General features: G+C 46.7%; 1 protein-coding gene across 1 annotated transcript; it reads right to left on the minus strand.

Moving 5' to 3' along the window:
* Positions 1-3,271: 3,271 nt before the first annotated feature.
* Positions 3,272-17,477, minus strand: LOC137536458 (zinc finger protein 502-like). Its single transcript, XM_068258663.1, has 7 exons — positions 17,395-17,477; positions 14,549-14,649; positions 14,291-14,422; positions 12,138-12,294; positions 7,812-7,906; positions 6,749-7,100; positions 3,272-5,060 (listed from the first exon to the last, which is right to left on the minus strand). Exons 2-7 carry the CDS (start codon positions 14,642-14,644, stop codon positions 4,021-4,023), a joined length of 1,872 nt encoding a protein of 623 aa, XP_068114764.1. The 5' UTR covers positions 14,645-14,649; positions 17,395-17,477; the 3' UTR covers positions 3,272-4,020.
* Positions 17,478-18,032: the final 555 nt, after the last annotated feature.

Below are 18,032 nucleotides of genomic sequence, written 5' to 3' on the forward strand. Positions count from 1 at the left end.
ACCCTTTCATTGAAGTCACTCCTCCTCCAGTCTTGCCCCTGCCTTAGGCCCTTTTTGTCACCCTCTCCTGCTCCCTCCCCTTTAGCTGGGCCTGCTGAAAACCACTCTCTGGAGATGCTGCTCTCCTAGAAGAGAATAACTGGCGTGTGCCATGCGTCCCAACAGGTAATATGTCCAGTTTACTTGGTGGTGGCATCTCCAAGAACATGAAAGGGTCACACGTGTTACAGAATATGTCTCTAGCATTAGTTTGCTGTCATCCAATAGTAAAAAAAAAACATACACTCAATGAATATTAAAGAATTTACATTTTTATTGATGCACAAAAAGATCTTATCAAATAACATCTCTCCGTCCATCTAATCTACCTTTCTAGCCATCCTTCTCATCCTCCAATTCCTCTATTAAACTAACCAGTCCAGCACACATCTATGTAGCTATACATAAAAGAAGACAAATGGATCGAGAATGCGTCCTGTGAGGTACATTACACACAGTCTGACATTTTTCAGGCACTGGGGGCTGGAAGGAGAGAGAGGCAGGTGATTTTTCATAAGGAGAGCACACAGGGAAAACATCATCAGTCTAATTATGCCCATTTGTAAGGAGCAGGCTGGGCCACTGTCCAAAAGAAGTCATACTCATAAATCTGGAGGTAAAACCAATGGAAGAACTGACAGACAGAAGTTATAATGCTCTTAATAAGTATAGAATCCTTTGTCATCCCTGGGATGTTTTCTGGGTCACGGTTTGGGAAAAGCTTGAAAATTCCTCAGTAGGATCTCATATGTGAGATTCCTAACCTCCACTACAGCAGTACATATCTCGGAGGGTGGTATGGGGTGTGAAGGTGTGAAAGTGTTGGGAAGATGGAGAGTGGTGTGCAATACATTGTCAGATATATTGCATTATTTTTCATTATTTGTTAACATTTTTTCCTTTATGAATTTTCTTTTTTCAAGGTGTCATAATAGCATTGTTGAGTTAAAGTGTAATTGATTTATTTGATGGTGTGAAAAAAATGTTTCCCAGAGAGTGTGGGATGTTAGCAGATGAATTCCTGTATGACTCCAAGGAAGATCGCGGAACAATAGAAATGTGAAAGTAGTCAAGTCTGTTTCTCGAATCTGAAAGTATTCTGGTGATGGACATGACTAAATGCATACGTGTGCATCATGGGAGGAGTAAGTCTGTTGTTAGGCCTCTTGCACACTAAATGTGATTCCGATTTACGATTTTTAAACGATTTTCACATGCGATTCCAATTTCCAGTTTTTAGGCTCCCTGCACACTGCAAATCCGATTTTCGATTCCGATTTTTCCTGGATGCTATCAAAAGAAAAACATAGAAAAAACACAGCATGCAGTATCAATTAAGGCCTCTTGCACACTACATGCGATTCCGATTTTTAATCGTTTTTAAGTCAATGTTACCCGACCTATAAAAACAAAAGTCAGATTCTCACCTAAGGAGAAGGAAGGCTCTGAGTCCTAATGAGACTTCCCTCTCCTCTCCCGGTCCCGCTCAGGATCTCCCGTGGCAGTTTTTCGACCAGTTCGGTCAAATACTGCCACTTCTGCCGCCGAAGGGAGGTTTCGGAAGTCTTCGGGAGCACTCGGGCTACCGAAGACGGGCCGCTCCGTACTACACGAGCGCCCTCTATGACGCACTCGCGCATGCGCAGTATGGAGCCGTCTGTCTTCGGGAGGACTCGGCTCCCGAAGTCCCCGCTGTGACGGATTTGAACGGAGAATACTGAGGGCATCGGGAGAGGAGAGGGAAGGCTCATTAGGACTCAGAGCCTTCCCTCCCTCCGTAGGTGAGTATCTGACTTTTGTTTTTATATGTCGGGTAACACTGGCTTTAATCGGTACTGCATGCTGCGTTTTTTCAGCGGTTTTCTTTTGATCGCATCCAGGGAAAATAGGAATCGCAAAACGCATTTGCAGTGTGCAAGGGGCCTAACAAGGAACAGAGTGGCTGGTAATGTTGAATATTATTTTTCTCCTACTGAAATTTTAACAACCAAGACTTATTCTTATGTTTCTTGATATTTTGTTTTATTTAAATGCTGATTATAACCCCATATAATTACATATTTTTTGTGTAGCACTACGGGAATATATTTTTACATAAAAGGATTCTGGTCTGGTAACTGTTATATTGCGGCTAGCGGTGGTCTAGAAACCCATATAACTGACTCTGGGAGAGGTAACGCTTTATTGAGTTACTGATAACTCCTATACAATATAGGAATACCAACTTAAGGGGCTCATACATTGGTCGATTTGAGCCATAGATCAATCGATTCTATAGAATTCTGAATTGGAAAATCTATGGCCCATAGAGTTGCATTGGATCTAATGGTGCAATAATACATTTCAGGTGGCCATACACTCGTTAGATTAGCAGCAGATAGATCAACAGATAGATTTCTGATCTATCTGATGTGTTTAGGAACATTTTTTCACTAGGAACAGATTTCCAATAGATTTCAGTTTCAAATCTATTGAAAATCGATCTGATGGTATTTTTTTGCCATCAGATTTATATTAGGGCCAATGCAAAATGATAAGCAATCTCAACAGATCGACCTAGATTTTCCAGCCTGCCAGATCGATTGAAATCGATCAAAATCGGCCGCAAATCATTCAATTTTGATCGATCGGCCAAAAATCAGCTGAGTGTATGGACCCCTTTAAGCTCCCTAAGTAAAAGTGGCCATTCACTTATAGACTTGCAGCAGATTCGACCATCAGATAGATTTCTGTCAGACAGAATCTGACAGGAATCTATCTGATGTGTGCCACAAACTAGGAATAGATTTCCAATAGATTTCAGAATTAAATCTATTGGAAATCTATTGAAAATCAATCTAAATGTATTATTGCACCATTAGATCCAATGCAACTCTATGGGCCATAGATTTTCCAATTCAGAATTCTATAGAATCGATCGATCCATGGCTGAAATCGACCAGTGTATGGGCCCCTTAAGTTGGTATTCCTATATTGTATAGGAGTTATCAGTAATGATGAGCTCAAATCTCGTATAATCGTAATTGAGCTTTGAAATTACGACACAAAATCGTAATGTGAAATTTCTGTCAAATTTGTAACTAATTTCGTGCAAAACTGTAATTACATTCTGTAATTACACAAAAATGCGAAATTTGATTCTTAGGAATATATCAATTTAAAAAAATGTAAGGAATTTTTACTGCATACACTTTTTGTAAATTTTAAAGCAGACCTGCGATCCACCAAATTTTACAAAAGGATTTTGCTAAATCAATTCAATTTCAAAATCATAATGATTTATAATCGTAATTATAAAATTTGCGTGAAATTTTGCGTAAGTGAAATGTGCACCTCATGCTCATCACTAGTCAGATCAGCAAAAGGTGACGGAGTGAGTTAACCCCTCCTGCCATGGACTCCGCCCCCCGTACACGCCCCTTTCACAAAACTGTCCTCGCTCATCCTTACCTGGCAGATATTTGGAGGGTGACAGACTCGTGTTTTCTTACTGAATATCGTTCTTTTATAGGATGTTGTTTTAGGGGGAGATTGTGGTTCTACTAATTCTTCGGCTGTGGAAGCTCCACATATTATACCTGTAACCCCCGATAATATGTACAACTTTCCTGTTCAGTTTTCATAGTTCTCTATGTAGCTTTCACATTGCCTTGGTTCATCCACAGGGCACTTTAGGCAAGTGCTTAGGACCTGGAGAGAGTGTAGGGGAGTGGCTGATTTTCACCCCAACCAAATCTTACAAAAGGAGCAGGCTGGAATCACACAAGAAGAAAAAGTGTCTGAAGTGCAGGATGTGAATGATGGAGCCCCCTTGTGGCTTTATAAAAAGGCAGCAGTCTGTGAATCACAAGATTGAAGCCTCATACTTACATGTCCGTTGTCACTTTATCAGTCCGTAGGGTGGAGCCCACGGTGGAGAAAACGTTCAACTTCATGAAAAATTTATTTGTCCTATAAAGTCCCAGGATTTTTGTCATAACATCAGTGGCTGTGTGTTTTCTGGTGCACAATTAAATACTTTTTCCGCGTAAAACATTTCCCACACTCTGAACAGGAATAAGGACGCTCACCGGTGTGACTCCTCTGGTGTATCAGGAGAACTCCTTTCTGGCTGAAACATTTCCCACACGCCGAACAGGAGAAAGGACGCTCCCCTGTATGAGTCCTCTGGTGTCTAAGAAGGTCTCCTTTCTGAATGAAGCCTTTCCCACACTCTGAACAGGCAAAATGCCGCTCCCCTGTGTGACTTCTCTGGTGCTTAAGAAGGTTTCCTTTCTGACTGAAAACTTTCCCACACTCCGAACATGAAAAAGGAAGTTCCCCTGTATGAATGCTCTGGTGTGCAAGAAGGTTACCTTTCTGAATGAAGCATTTCCCACACTCTGAACATGAAAAAGGCCGCTCTCCTGTGTGAACTCGCCGGTGTCTCAGTAGGTCTCCTTTATGGATAAAAGATTTTCCACACTCTAAACAGGAAAATGGCTTCTCCCCAGTGTGGAGCTTAAAATGTCTTTTGAGACTTCCCTTTTCTGAAAAAGATCGGTTACATGTGGAGCACAAATATGGCTTCTCACCAGTGTGACTTCTCTGGTGTGTGACAAGTGCTGATTTAAATCTAAAACATTTCCCACACTCTGTACACGACAACGGCGGCTCATGTGAGTGCGTTTTCAAGTGCGCAGTAAGAGTTGCTTCAGACTTACAACATCTGCTGCATTCTGGACATGGAAATTTCTGATTGCCTCTGTGTGAGGAAATGTGTGATGTATCAAGAGAAGATTCCTGCAGATTAGATGGATCTGTGCCTGTACTGGCCCTGTGACAGGCCTCACTGATATCTGATGGGGCAGCTTGTGATGTCGCGAAAAGCTCTTCACCAGTAGAGGGTGCTTTTCCATTATCTGCACTGGGAATCCTGGTACGGGTGTTTTTAGGAATTGGTGAACACTGTGTGATGCCATTATCTTCTGCAGTATCATCTGGATGTCCCTCTGAGGTGTTCCTTATATTGTGTTCCCCTGCTGGAGGGAAAATGTTACCATTACACACTCTGCAATCCGGAGTCATGTTGGACTAATACTTACCAAAGTTATTGAAATTTGTTGGTACTATGATGTTATGCTGAGGAATGGAGATGGACCTTTCATATGGTGTACAGTATCTCCTCCTTATTTGTTAGTAATATGATGTTATGCTGAGGAATGGAGATGGACCTTTCATATGGTTTACAGTATCTCCTCCTCATTTGTAGGTACTATGATGTTATACTGAGTAATGGAGATGGACCTTTCATATGGTGTACAGTATCCCCTCCTCATTTGCTGGTACTATGATGTTATACTGAGGAATGGAGATGGGCCTGCATATGGTGTACAGTATCTCCTCCTCATTTGTTGGTACTATGATGTTATACTGAGGAATGGAGATGGGCCTCTCATATGGTGTACAGTATCTCCTCCTCATTTGTTGGTACTATGATGTTATACTGAGGTATGGAGATGGACCTTTCATATGGTGTACAGTATCTCCCCCTCATTTGTTGGCACTATGATGTTATACTGAGGAATGGAGATGGACCTTTCATATGGTGTACAGTATCTCCTCCTTATTTGTTAGTAATATGATGTTATGCTGAGGAATGGAGATGGACCTTTCATATGGTTTACAGTATCTCCTCCTCATTTGTAGGTACTATGATGTTATACTGAGTAATGGAGATGGACCTTTCATATGGTGTACAGTATCCCCTCCTCATTTGCTGGTACTATGATGTTATACTGAGGAATGGAGATGGGCCTCTCATATGGTGTACAGTATCTCCTCCTCATTTGTTGGTGCTATGATGTTATACTGAGGAATGGAGATGGACATTCCATATGGTGTACAGTATCTCCTCCTCATTTGTTGGTGCTATGATGTTATACTGAGGAATAGAGATGGGCCTCTCATATGGTGTACAGTATCTCCTCCTCATTTGTTGGTGCTATAATGTTATACTGAGGAATGGAGATGGACCTTTCATATGGTGTACAGTATCTCCTCCTCATTTGTTGGTGCTATGATGTTATACTGAGGAATGGAGATGGGCCTCTCATATGGTGTACAGTATCTCCTCCTCATTTGTTGGTACTATGATGTTACACTGAGGAATGGAGATGGACCTCTCATATGGTGTACAGTATCTCCTCCTCATTTGTTGGTGCTATGATGTTATACTGAGGAATGGAGATGGGCCTCTCATATGGTGTACAGTATCTCCTCCTCATTTGTTGGTGCTATGATGCTATACTGAGGAATGGAGATGGACCTTTCATATGGTGTACAGTATCTCCTCCTCATTTGTTGGTGCTATGATGTTATACTGAGGAATGGAGATGGGCCTCTCATATGGTGTACAGTATCTCCTCCTCATTTGTTGGTACTATGATGTTACACTGAGGAATGGAGATGGACCTCTCATATGGTGTACAGTATCCCCTCCTCATTTGCTGGTACTATGATGTTATACTGAGGAATGGAGATTGGCCTTTCATATGGTGTACAGTATCTCCTCCTCATTTGCTGGTACTATGATGCTATACTGAGGAATGGAGATGGTCCTCTCATATGGTGTACAGTATCCCCTCCTCATTTGCTGGTACTATGATGCTATACTGAGGAATGGAGATGGGCCTTTCATATGATTTACATATTAAATCAAAATATTTACCTATACTGATATCTACAGGATGTTCCTCCTGCTCTTGTTCTTCTTTACTCCTCTGCATAGTTACATCATCATCCGTACCCATCACATACATATCTTCATCTTCCTCCTTAATTATCCTCATCATTTCACCCTCCTCCTCGGGCTGCCAATCCTTCCCCGCATATGTCTCTGCTTCTTCCTCTTTAATTGTCAATATTTCACTGTCCTCCATAGACTGCTGATCACCCCTCACATACGTCTCTTCTTCTTCCTCCTCTTTAATTGACCACGTTATTTCGACCTCCTCCGTAGACTGCTGGTCACCCTTCATGTACCCTTCCTCCTCAACTTTTACAAGTGTCACTTCCTCATTCTGTATGCAAAAGATAATGAAAAAGATAACATTTGTACATTTTGACCAGTTATTTCCTCAGACCATGTAGAAGAATATAACGTCAAGTAGTTTGGAGTCATTTGTGAGATTTAACCCATTGAAGCTCCAGGACGTTAAAATAAGTCTCTGCACTCTCTTCCCTACAAAATCCTAGATAACACTGTTTTGTTATCTCTGAACTGATAAAAATGCTATACAGCTGTAACAGAATGAAAGAAAAGCACTCTCCTTCCCCTAGGGAATTCAATGGCAAGCCTAATGAATTAACAAGTGGAAAAATAAACATTTAGGAGCAGACAAATGTAACTATTAGGTAGTGTATACAATGTGTTACTAATACATTGTCAAAACAAAAGAACTGTTTTAATAAACAGGAGATATAGACAAATAAAATGTGAGTGTTTAATGTACAATAGGACTGTTTACATTAAAGCTATAATGTATGAAAGTGAATAAACTATCTATTTTTTTCACTTTTTCCCTATTTTCATTTTAAAATGCATAGAAAATAAGGTACCTACTGAAAACAACTATCAGCCACAAAAAGCCTAATTTGTCCTGAACAAAACAATATATAGATCATTTAGTGGTGATAGTTATTAATAAAGTTATTACCAAAGTAATCAGAACTGAGCTGAATTGTGAAAATGACCAGGGACGCGAAGTGGTTAAACTCTGAATTGCACCTACCTGATCATCGTGAGGGATATGGGTGTCCTCTGTATGATCTGAGGCAAATGAAGGTCCAGTATATCTCTCTGGTTGGCTGCTGTTACTGGATCCACCTGTAGGAAACAGACACACATGGACTCAATACATAGTGCATGATTCACCATGTAAATGTGCCATGTGCAGATAGAGAACAGCAATTTTACTGGTACTAACACCAGAGGAGCAGCAACTGTTAGATTATTGTGGTAACACATGCATTGCTATGGCAATGCATAGAAACTACCCGCCTTTAGTGCATCACACCCATAGTTGCTAATCAGGGCTGTGGAGTCAGTAGAAAAATCATCCGACTCCTCAGTTTATATTTTTAAAAAAAAGACTCCGACTCCAGGTACCCAAAATTGCTCTAACTTTGACTCCACAGCCCTTGCAGGGCTATGGACTGGGTACAAAAATCTTCCAACTCCAACTCCGATCCCTCAATTTATGAAACCACTGATTCCAGATTAGAGATGGCCCGAACAGTTCGCCGGCGAACGCGAACTTTTCCGGAAGTTCGGTTCGCCCCCATAGTGCATCATGAGAGTCAACTTTAACCCTCTACATCACAGTCAGCAGGCACATTGTAGCCAATCGGGCTACATTCCCTCCTGGAGCCCCCCCCCCCCCCTTATAAAAGGCAGGCAGCGTCAGGCTTATCACTCACTTGTGTGCCTGCAGTAATTAGAGAAGAAGCAGACTCTCATAGGGAAAGCTTAGTTAGGCTCTTGTAGGCTTGTTAGCTTGCTCCTTGCTGATTCTTATTGCTAAAAAAGCACCCCTCAACAGCTCTTTTGAGCGCTAATCTTGTTTTTGTGATCTATTTTTTTTTGTGTGTGTGTGTGTGTGTGTGTGGCCCACTTGCATTATATACAGCGCTGTCAGTCAGTCGCAGCTGGACTTTGGCCCCTTGGTGGTATAATTACTACCGTGCCAGGTGTAGATTTGTAATACCCATCACTGCATATAACTACCTGCACCCACCTACCTATGTGAGCGCACGCAGTGTCACTGTGCCTGTCCGGTACCTGTCTGTGTGTGACAGGTGCACATTGTAATACACATTGGTGCAGAGAGCCTCTGAGGACGCTCAGAGAGCGAAACGGTCGTCAGGCCCCACACTGCTCCCACCATACCCAGCAGCACTTGAAAGACCTGGTAGAACTTTTTAATATGTTATTTTTTGATACATGACCTAATGTCATTTTTTGAAAGCCACAAGAATAAAGCTTTGTTAGTGGAATGCAAGTGCCAAACTGCTCTTTCCTTTTTTCTTCTTTTTTGATTATATAGCATGCTGTTGTTATGTTTTGAGCACACATGATCCACAGCAATCCTGCCTAGTCAACCCTCCGTATGTTCCTATTGTTGTTTGTGTATCCTAATAGTGACACACTAGCGGTGTAGTGCCCGCCTACTTTTTTCTATCAACCAGCACATTGTAATACCCATCACTGCATATACCTACCTGTTGTTCACAGTGCACCCACCTATCTACGTGAGCTCACACAGTGTCACTGTACCTGTTCGGTACCTGTGTGTGTGTGTGACAGCTGCACATTTGTAATACCCACCACTGCATATACCTACCTGTTGTTCAGTGCACCCACCTACCTACGTGAGCGCATGCAGTGTCACTGTGCCTGTCCGGTACCTGTCTGTGTGTGACAGGTGCACATTGTAATACACATCACTGCATATACCTACCTGTTGTTCACTTCAGTGCACCCACCTACCTACGTGAGCACACGCAGTGTCACTGTGAGTGTCCGGTACCTGTCTGTGCGTGACAGGTGCACTTTATAATATGTGATGGGTAATGTCACAGCACAACGCAATAAAGGTACCACTGCCAGTAATCCTTCTCCCATGTCCATGCAGGCAAGGACAGGACGCTTCAGCGATCTCATGGAGATGTCGGACATGCGGACATTTTTTAGTCCAACGCCTCGCCTTAGCGCTTCCGGATCCACCCTCCACCAACGCCTGGACCGGCAGGTAGCCGACTACCTGGCCTTAAGTGTGGATGTAGACACTGTGGGCAGCAATAAACCCTTGGACTACTGGGTGCGCAGGCTTGACCTGTGGCCAGATCTGTCCCAATTTGCCATCCAACTTCTGTCTTGCCCTGCCTCAAGCGTCCAATCAGAAAGGACCTTCAGCGCAGCTGGAGGCATTGTCACTGAGAAGTCGCCTAAGTCACAAAAGTGTTCAGTACCTCACCTTTATCAAAATGAAGGCATGGATCCCGGAGGGCTACTGCCTGCCCAAAGACTAAGTCAGTCCCCACACACAGCATCTCTGCCTGCACGCCGTGTGACTGCCTGCCCCAAGACTAAGTCGCTCCCCACACAGCATCTCTGCCGGCAGGCCGCTTGACTGCCTTTTCCGACACCACCAACAGGGTCCAGGACTCCAGGCAGATTCTTGATTTTTTTAAGGCCACTGCTAGCAGCGGCCGCTATAATAATTTTTCTGGTGCGTGTACATGCCTGCCTAATTTTTCTGGCTGTACTGCAGCTGTAACAACAAAACAAAAGGCATGCACATGTGCCAATTCCCCTTCGTGATCATTACCTTACATAAGGTGAAGGGGCCTGCGTATCACAATGAAGCAATGACCGACAGCTATATGAGTGTCTCGGGGGTGGCACACCCAAGATAATAAGGTTGTTGCTTCATTGTGGACAGACCAAATTTGATCAGCTGGACAGTCACTGTTGTTCTATCATTCAGCTACCACAGGTGAATGCACTGTATACGGTATCCCAAGGTAATGTTCACAGTTCCTCTATGACAGACAATCCTTAGATATGCCAATGTCACTAGGTCCCGATATCTCGTAGTCAGCACCTCAGATGAGACAGAAAAGAAACAAAAATGACAAATATGGGGGTGATAGTGCAGTATTCCTTTATAATTTCTTGCACCTCCACCTCACCGTATTCACCAGTGAAGCACCCCTCCAGTGAAGCACACTAAAGGTCTATATAATGCACTCACCAGATATAATGACTGTTGAATCACAAACAGCAAAACCAGCGTGTAATAATCCTGCAGATGGAAATCTGCTCTCACTCCTCTCTTCAATCTCGTTGTACGGCACTTGTACTCAGAGAAATCAGATTGGACAACAAATCATAGTGTAGTATTTCAAATAACTATCATATAATTACACCTAAACAAAGGTAATCACTAAGCCATCCACCGCATAAGATGTACTCTCACCAGATAGTAGTGCTGTCTAATCACAAACAGCCTTAGCACTTATCCGTTTAAAAAGGTCCCAGTGCTCCGTGGGTCACCCCAGCCACTATTAGCTCACATATGCTCTCACCAGATAATGTTGCTGTCCAGTCACAAACAGCATCAGCGCTTCTCTCTCTATGTCCTCCTTCACTCCTTTGCAGCTCTAATAGATGCAATAAATCGGCCCTTATAAAAAACTAAAAACACGCTCCCATAGCGCATGTAAAAATTTTAATTACGTAAATAAAACCAAAGATTGCACTCACATTTCTTTCAGCATAAAATGCATAAATGTATAAAAATCCAGCACACAGGGTATGTATGGGAGATTAATTATTTGAATAGATCATGGGCTTGTTTCACAAAGCGGTGCGAACGGCACTTCACGTGCTAACTGTTTAGCACACCCATGCTAAACAGTTAGCACCGCTTCGTGAATCAAGCCCAATATGGGCTTGAAAACCGCCATGGCCTGCACTCTCGCCATGGTGCGCACTAGACCAGCACGGCCGTCACTACACAAACAGCTGTTTGCGGTGTGTTACACAGTGAGTTTGGTGTGTCAGTGTGAAGCAGTACTCTAATTACACTCCCTGATTGATGTATACACATGCAAGATGTTTTAAAGCACTTTAGGCCTCCAATTTAGCATTCAATGTGATTTTTGCCCTTAAAATGCTGCTTTGCGTCAAATCCAGATTTTTCCCCGGGACTTTTGGCGTCTATCCCACTCATCCATGCAAAAACTCAGATGTTAGACCCCTTGAAACATCTTTTCCATCACTTTTCTGGCCAGCATTTGTGTTCCTTGTTTCCAAAGTTTGCCTCCCCATTGAAGTCTATTGCGGTTCGCGAACGTTCGTGCGAACCGAACTTTTGCGGAAGTTCACGTTTGCGGTTCACGAATCGAAAATCGGAGGTTCAGGCCATCTCTACTCCAGATACCCAAAATTGCTCCAACCCCTCGACTCACGCTCTGACTGCACAGCCCTGGTTTCTATGTGATTATCAGCTGATGGGGATCTAGGTGATCTCCATACCGCTCTCTCCTCTTACCCGGTGATGTGAGGGGCGGCTGATTCTCCATCATGGTGTACCTATAGGGGTCCTTGTGTCCTTCCAAATACTGCCCCTTCTCCATGGCAGCTTCTCCTTCCATATCTCCTATAAACGTCTCCTGATACTTCCATTGTTCCAGATGACCTCTCTCCACCTGCAATGCAGGGAATTTGTCACGTGAGATATAATTCATGGAAGGGAATCATCCATACATATAGAAAAAAGAAGAAACTGAAACTGACTGGACCAAGAAATGTGTGAAGTAACAGGGGTGTGTGTGTGTGTGTAATGTGGCTACACAGTGTGTCTGTAATGAGGTATATACACTGTAGAGGTCATCGGGGATGGGTGCTGGATGGGAGGTATGTTTCCCCGATATTTAGGTTGTGGTCCCTTTAAAACCCTGTGTGGTCCTAGGAAGGGAGTCCGGAATTTGAAGCAGCAAGCAATTGCTGCCTGTCTGGTTTTTTTTCTCTTGGGCCGGACTCCTGGGATAGGAGGGAAGGAAGGGCGGGCCTTCCCATCCCACCTAGGCACACACCTGGTTTGTCAGTAGGGCTGAGAGCCTCATGAATAATATGCAAATGTTATGTTAATGATGTATATGAGCAGCTTCACAGGCAGTCTGTGAGGAGAGTGTTGATGTGGTAGCATGCTGGCTACTGGATATCCTGTGAAGGAGGAATACTGGACTTACTGGAAGCCAAACCACACGGTGGACTGTTGCGAGTGTGGCTTTGGCCTATGGGAAATTATCCTTACTTTGAACAAACTGGACTTTTCATTACCAAAGCTGACGTAAGCTACTGTTTGTTTTCTTCATTTCTGCTGAAGTAAAGCTGTTTATGTTCTGCTGCCAAATAAACGGCCTTTGTTCTATACTTCTGTGTACTGTGTGCTGGCTGCAACCCCTCTAAACTTCACAACACACTATGTATACAGGGAATGTGAGAAGTAACAGGGGTGTGATGTGTGTAATGTGGCTGCACAGTGTGTCTGTAATGAGGTATAAACACACTATGTATACAGGGAATGTGAGAAGAAAGCTCTCCCACCAGAAGCTCAGTGACACACCCTGACCACCAGACACTCCCCTCCTCTTACTGGATAATATCCCAGAATTCCCAGCACTGCTCACCTACCCCACCAGAAGCTCAGTGACACACCCTGACCACCAGACACTCCCTCCTGTTACTGGATAATATCCCAGAATTCCCAGTGCTGCTCACCTCTCCCACCAAAAGCTCAGTGACACACCCCGACCACCAGACACCCCCCTTCCTGTTACTGGATAATATCCCAGAATTCCCAGTGCTGCTCACCTCTCCCACCAGAAGCTCAGTGACACACCCTGACCACCAGACACTCCCCTCCTGTTACTGGATAATATCCCAGAATTCCCAGCACTGCTCACCTCTCCCACCAGAAGCTCAGTGACACACCCTGACCACCAGACACTCCCCTCCTGTTACTGGATAATATCCCAGAATTCCCAGTGCTGCTCACCTCGCCCACCAGAAGCTCAGTGACACACCCTGACCACCAGACACTCCCCTCCTGTTACTGGATAATATCCCAGAATTCCCAGTGCTGCTCACCTCTCCCACCAGAAGCTCAGTGACACACCCCGACCATCAGACACTCCCCTCCTGTTACTGGATAATATCCCAGAATTCCCAGTGCTGCTCACCTCTCCCACCAGAAGCTCAGTGACCCACCCTGACCACCAGGCACTCCCCTCCTGTTACTGGATAATATCCCAGAATTCCCAGTGCTGCTCACCTCGCCCACCAGAAGCTCAGTGACACACCCCGACCAGGAGACACTCCCTTCCTGTTACTGGATAATATCCCAGAATTCCCAGTGCTGCTCACCTCTCCCACCAGAAGCTCAGTGACACACCCCGACCATCAGACACTCCCCTCCTGTTACTGGATAATATCCCAGAATTCCCAGTGCTGCTCACCTCTCCCACCAGAAGCTCAGTGACACACCCGACCACCAGACACTCCCCTCCTGTTACTGGATAATATCCCAGAATTCCCAGTGCTGCTCACCTCTCCCACCAGAAGCTCAGTGACACACCCCAACCACCAGACACCCCCCTTCCTGTTACTGGATAATATCCTAGAATTCCCAGTGCTGCTCACCTCTCCCATCAGAAGCTTAGTAATCTTGTTGGCGATTTCCAAGATCTTCTCCTTGTTTCTCCTGGGTATCAGAGAGTGACATGGAGGCATCATAATGGTCATGTGATCACCAGGCTTCACGGGAGGAAAGATCTGTATTAAAAGATCAGCAACCGGGTCATGTGCCACTCTCAGACTCCTCCTCACCTCTTCATTTAGGTGTGTGTTTTGTTAAAAAAGGTAAGCAACACATCATGCGACCTCCCAGAATCCCCTCACCTCTCCAGTCAGCAGGCAAATGATCTCCAGGGTGAGGTCTAATATCCTTTCAGTCATGTGACTCCAGTCCTCATCCATCCTCAGGGATGTGGTCATGTGATCTGTACAGGGATAATGAACTGAGAATTATTTGGGCTACAGCACTCAGGGCTATACCAAGATCAAAATACATTACACAAGCTGCATTTACAGCATATGTTCAGCACAGCCCCTACTGCTGCTTCCCCAGTGTACAGCCCAGCCCCTTCTGCTGCCTCCCCAGTGTACAGCCCACCTCTTCTTCTGTTTTCCCGATGCACAGCCCATCCTCTCCTACTGCCTCCGCAGCATACAGCCCAGCCCCTCCTGCTGCATTCCCCAATGTACAGCCCACCCCTTCTTCTGCTTTCCCGATGTACAGCCCAGCCTCTCCTGCTGCCTCCCCAGTTTGCAGCCCAACCCCTACAACCCCTACTGCTGCCTCCCCAGTGTACAGCCGAACCCCTTCCGCTGTCTCCCCAGTGTACAACCCAGCCTCTCCTGATACCTCCTCAGTGTACAGCCCAGACCCTCCTGCTTCCTCCCCAGTGTACAGCCCAACCTCTCCTACTGCCTCCCCAGTGTGCAACCCAACCTCTCCTGCTGCCTGCCCAGTGTACAGCTCAGCCCCCCCTACTGCCTCCCCAGTGTATAGCTGGACCTCTCCTGCTGCCTCTCCAGTGCACAGCCCAACCCCTCCTGCTGCCACCCCAGTGTACAGCAAAAACCCTTCTGCTGCCTCCCCAGTGTGCAGCCCAACCCCTCCTGCTGCCTCCCCAGCGTACAGCCCATCCGCTCCTACTGCCTCGTCAGCGTACAGCCCAACCCCTCCTACTGCCTCCCCAGTGTAAAAGCCCAACCCCTCCTGCTGCCTCCCCAGTGTACAGCCCAACCCCTCCTGCTGCCTCCCCAGTGTACAGCCCAACCCCTCCTGCTGCCTCCCCAGTGTACAGCCCAACCCCTCCTGCTGCCTCCCCAGTGTACAGCCCAACCCCTCCTGCTGCCTCCCCAGTGTACAGGCCAACCCCTCCTGCTGCCTCCCCAGAGTACAGCCCAACCCCTCCTACTGCCTCCCCAGTGTAAAAGCCCAACCCCTCCTACTGCCTCCCCAGTGTAAAAGCCCAACCCCTCCTGCTGCCTCCCCAGTGTACAGCCCAACCCCTCCTGCTGCCTCCCCAGTGTACAGCCCAACCCCTCCTGCTGCCTCCCCAGTGTACAGCCCAACCCCTCCTGCTGCCTCCCCAGTGTACAGCCCACCTCTTCTTCTGTTTTCCCGATGCACAGCCCATCCTCTCCTACTGCCTCCGCAGCATACAGCCCAGCCCCTCCTGCTGCATTCCCCAATGTACAGCCCACCCCTTCTTCTGCTTTCCCGATGTACAGCCCAGCCTCTCCTGCTGCCTCCCCAGTTTGCAGCCCAACCCCTACAACCCCTACTGCTGCCTCCCCAGTGTACAGCCCAACCCCTTCCGCTGTCTCCCCAGTGTACAACCCAGCCTCTCCTGATACCTCCTCAGTGTACAGCCCAGACCCTCCTGCTTCCTCCCCAGTGTACAGCCCAACCTCTCCTACTGCCTCCCCAGTGTGCAACCCAACCTCTCCTGCTGCCTGCCCAGTGTACAGCTCAGCCCCCCCTACTGCCTCCCCAGTGTATAGCTGGACCTCTCCTGCTGCCTCTCCAGTGCACAGCCCAACCCCTCCTGCTGCCACCCCAGTGTACAGCCCATAGGCTCCTACTGCCTCGTCAGCGTACAGCCCAACCCCTCCTACTGCCTCCCCAGTGTAAAAGCCCAACCCCTCCTGCTGCCTCCCCAGTGTACAGCCCAACCCCTCCTGCTGCCTCCCCAGTGTACAGCCCAACCCCTCCTGCTGCCTCCCCAGTGTACAGCCCAACCCCTCCTGCTGCCTCCCCAGTGTACAGCCCAACCCCTCCTGCTGCCTCCCCAGTGTACAGGCCAACCCCTCCTACTGCCTCCCCAGTGTAAAAGCCCAACCCCTCCTGCTGCCTCCCCAGTGTACAGCCCAACCCCTCCTGCTGCCTCCCCAGTGTACAGCCCAACCCCTCCTACTGCCTCCCCAGTGTAAAAGCCCAACCCCTCCTACTGCCTCCCCAGTGTAAAAGCCCAACCCCTCCTGCTGCCTCCCCAGTGTACAGCCCAACCCCTCCTGCTGCCTCCCCAGTGTACAGCCCAACCCCTCCTGCTGCCTCCCCAGTGTACAGCCCAACCCCTCCTACTGCCTCCCCAGTGTAAAAGCCCAACCCCTCCTGCTGCCTCCCCAGTGTACAGCCCAACCCCTCCTGCTGCCTCCCCAGTGTACAGCCCAACCCCTCCTGCTGCCTCCCCAGTGTACAGCCCAACCCCTCCTGCTGCCTCCCCAGTGTACAGCCCAACCCCCCCAGATGCCTCCCCAGCATACAACCCAACCCCTCCTGCTGCCTCCCCTGTGCAGGGGGTTGGGAAGTACAGAGGCGGTGCAGGGGGGGATGAGGAACAAAGAGGGAGCACTGTGTGTGTGGGGGGGCTGCAGGGGGATGGAGAATACAGAAGGGGCTGCAGGGGGATGGGGAACACAGAGGGGGTTGCAGGGGGGATGGGGAACAAAGAGGGAGCTGAGGGGGGATGGGGAATACACAGGGGGCTGCGGGGGGGGGATGGGGAACGCAGGGGGAGATGGGGAATACAGAGGGGTATGTATGCAGGGGGGATGGGGACACAGAGGAGTCTGCAGGGGGGATGGGGACACAGAGGGGCTGCAGGAGGGTGTGGAAAACAGACGAGCTCTTGTCTAAATAATATTAAAAATATAATAAAACAATTTCTTAATACCTCCTCTGCTGCCAGTCCAGCAATCATGTATGTATCCTCTATAGCTCCACCCACTTCACCTCTCGCTTCCTGTCTGCGCCTTCCATTCAGCGCATAGGCGTCATCGCCATCTTGTGGAGTTTAGAGAAACTGCAGCTGTCAGTTATACTGCCGTGCAATCGCAGCTATTGAGAGATGAAAGAACTGTTGCAATCATAATAAAGAGAATATAAAAGGACGTGCGAGGAGAACGAATAGTCAGAGCCATTTAACTTGCCACTAATCTTCCTTAATAAGTAAAGCTTATATCCCTTCGTCAGATGTACTCATAAGTAAGCAATGAAAAAGTGTGTGTGTGTTGTGTGCGTGTGTGTTGTGTGTGTTGTGTGTTGTGTGTTGTGTGTGTGTGTGTGGTACTGCAGGTGTGCTGAGGGGTCCAGGGCCTGTCAGTGTGAAGTGCTGCCCTCTTCCATACAGGAGCTGCCCATGTGAGTAAAATGTTATTATGACCACACTTGTAACCTTGTAAACCTTTTAAACAATACCAGTTGCCAGTCTATCCTGCTGATCCTCTGCCTCTACTAATTTTAGCTATAGACCCTGAATAAGCATGTAGATCAGATGTTTCTGACACAAATCTGACAACATTAGCTGTGTCT

Source organism: Hyperolius riggenbachi, chromosome 10 (assembly GCF_040937935.1).
Source record: "Hyperolius riggenbachi isolate aHypRig1 chromosome 10, aHypRig1.pri, whole genome shotgun sequence".
Lineage (NCBI taxonomy): Eukaryota > Metazoa > Chordata > Amphibia > Anura > Hyperoliidae > Hyperolius > Hyperolius riggenbachi.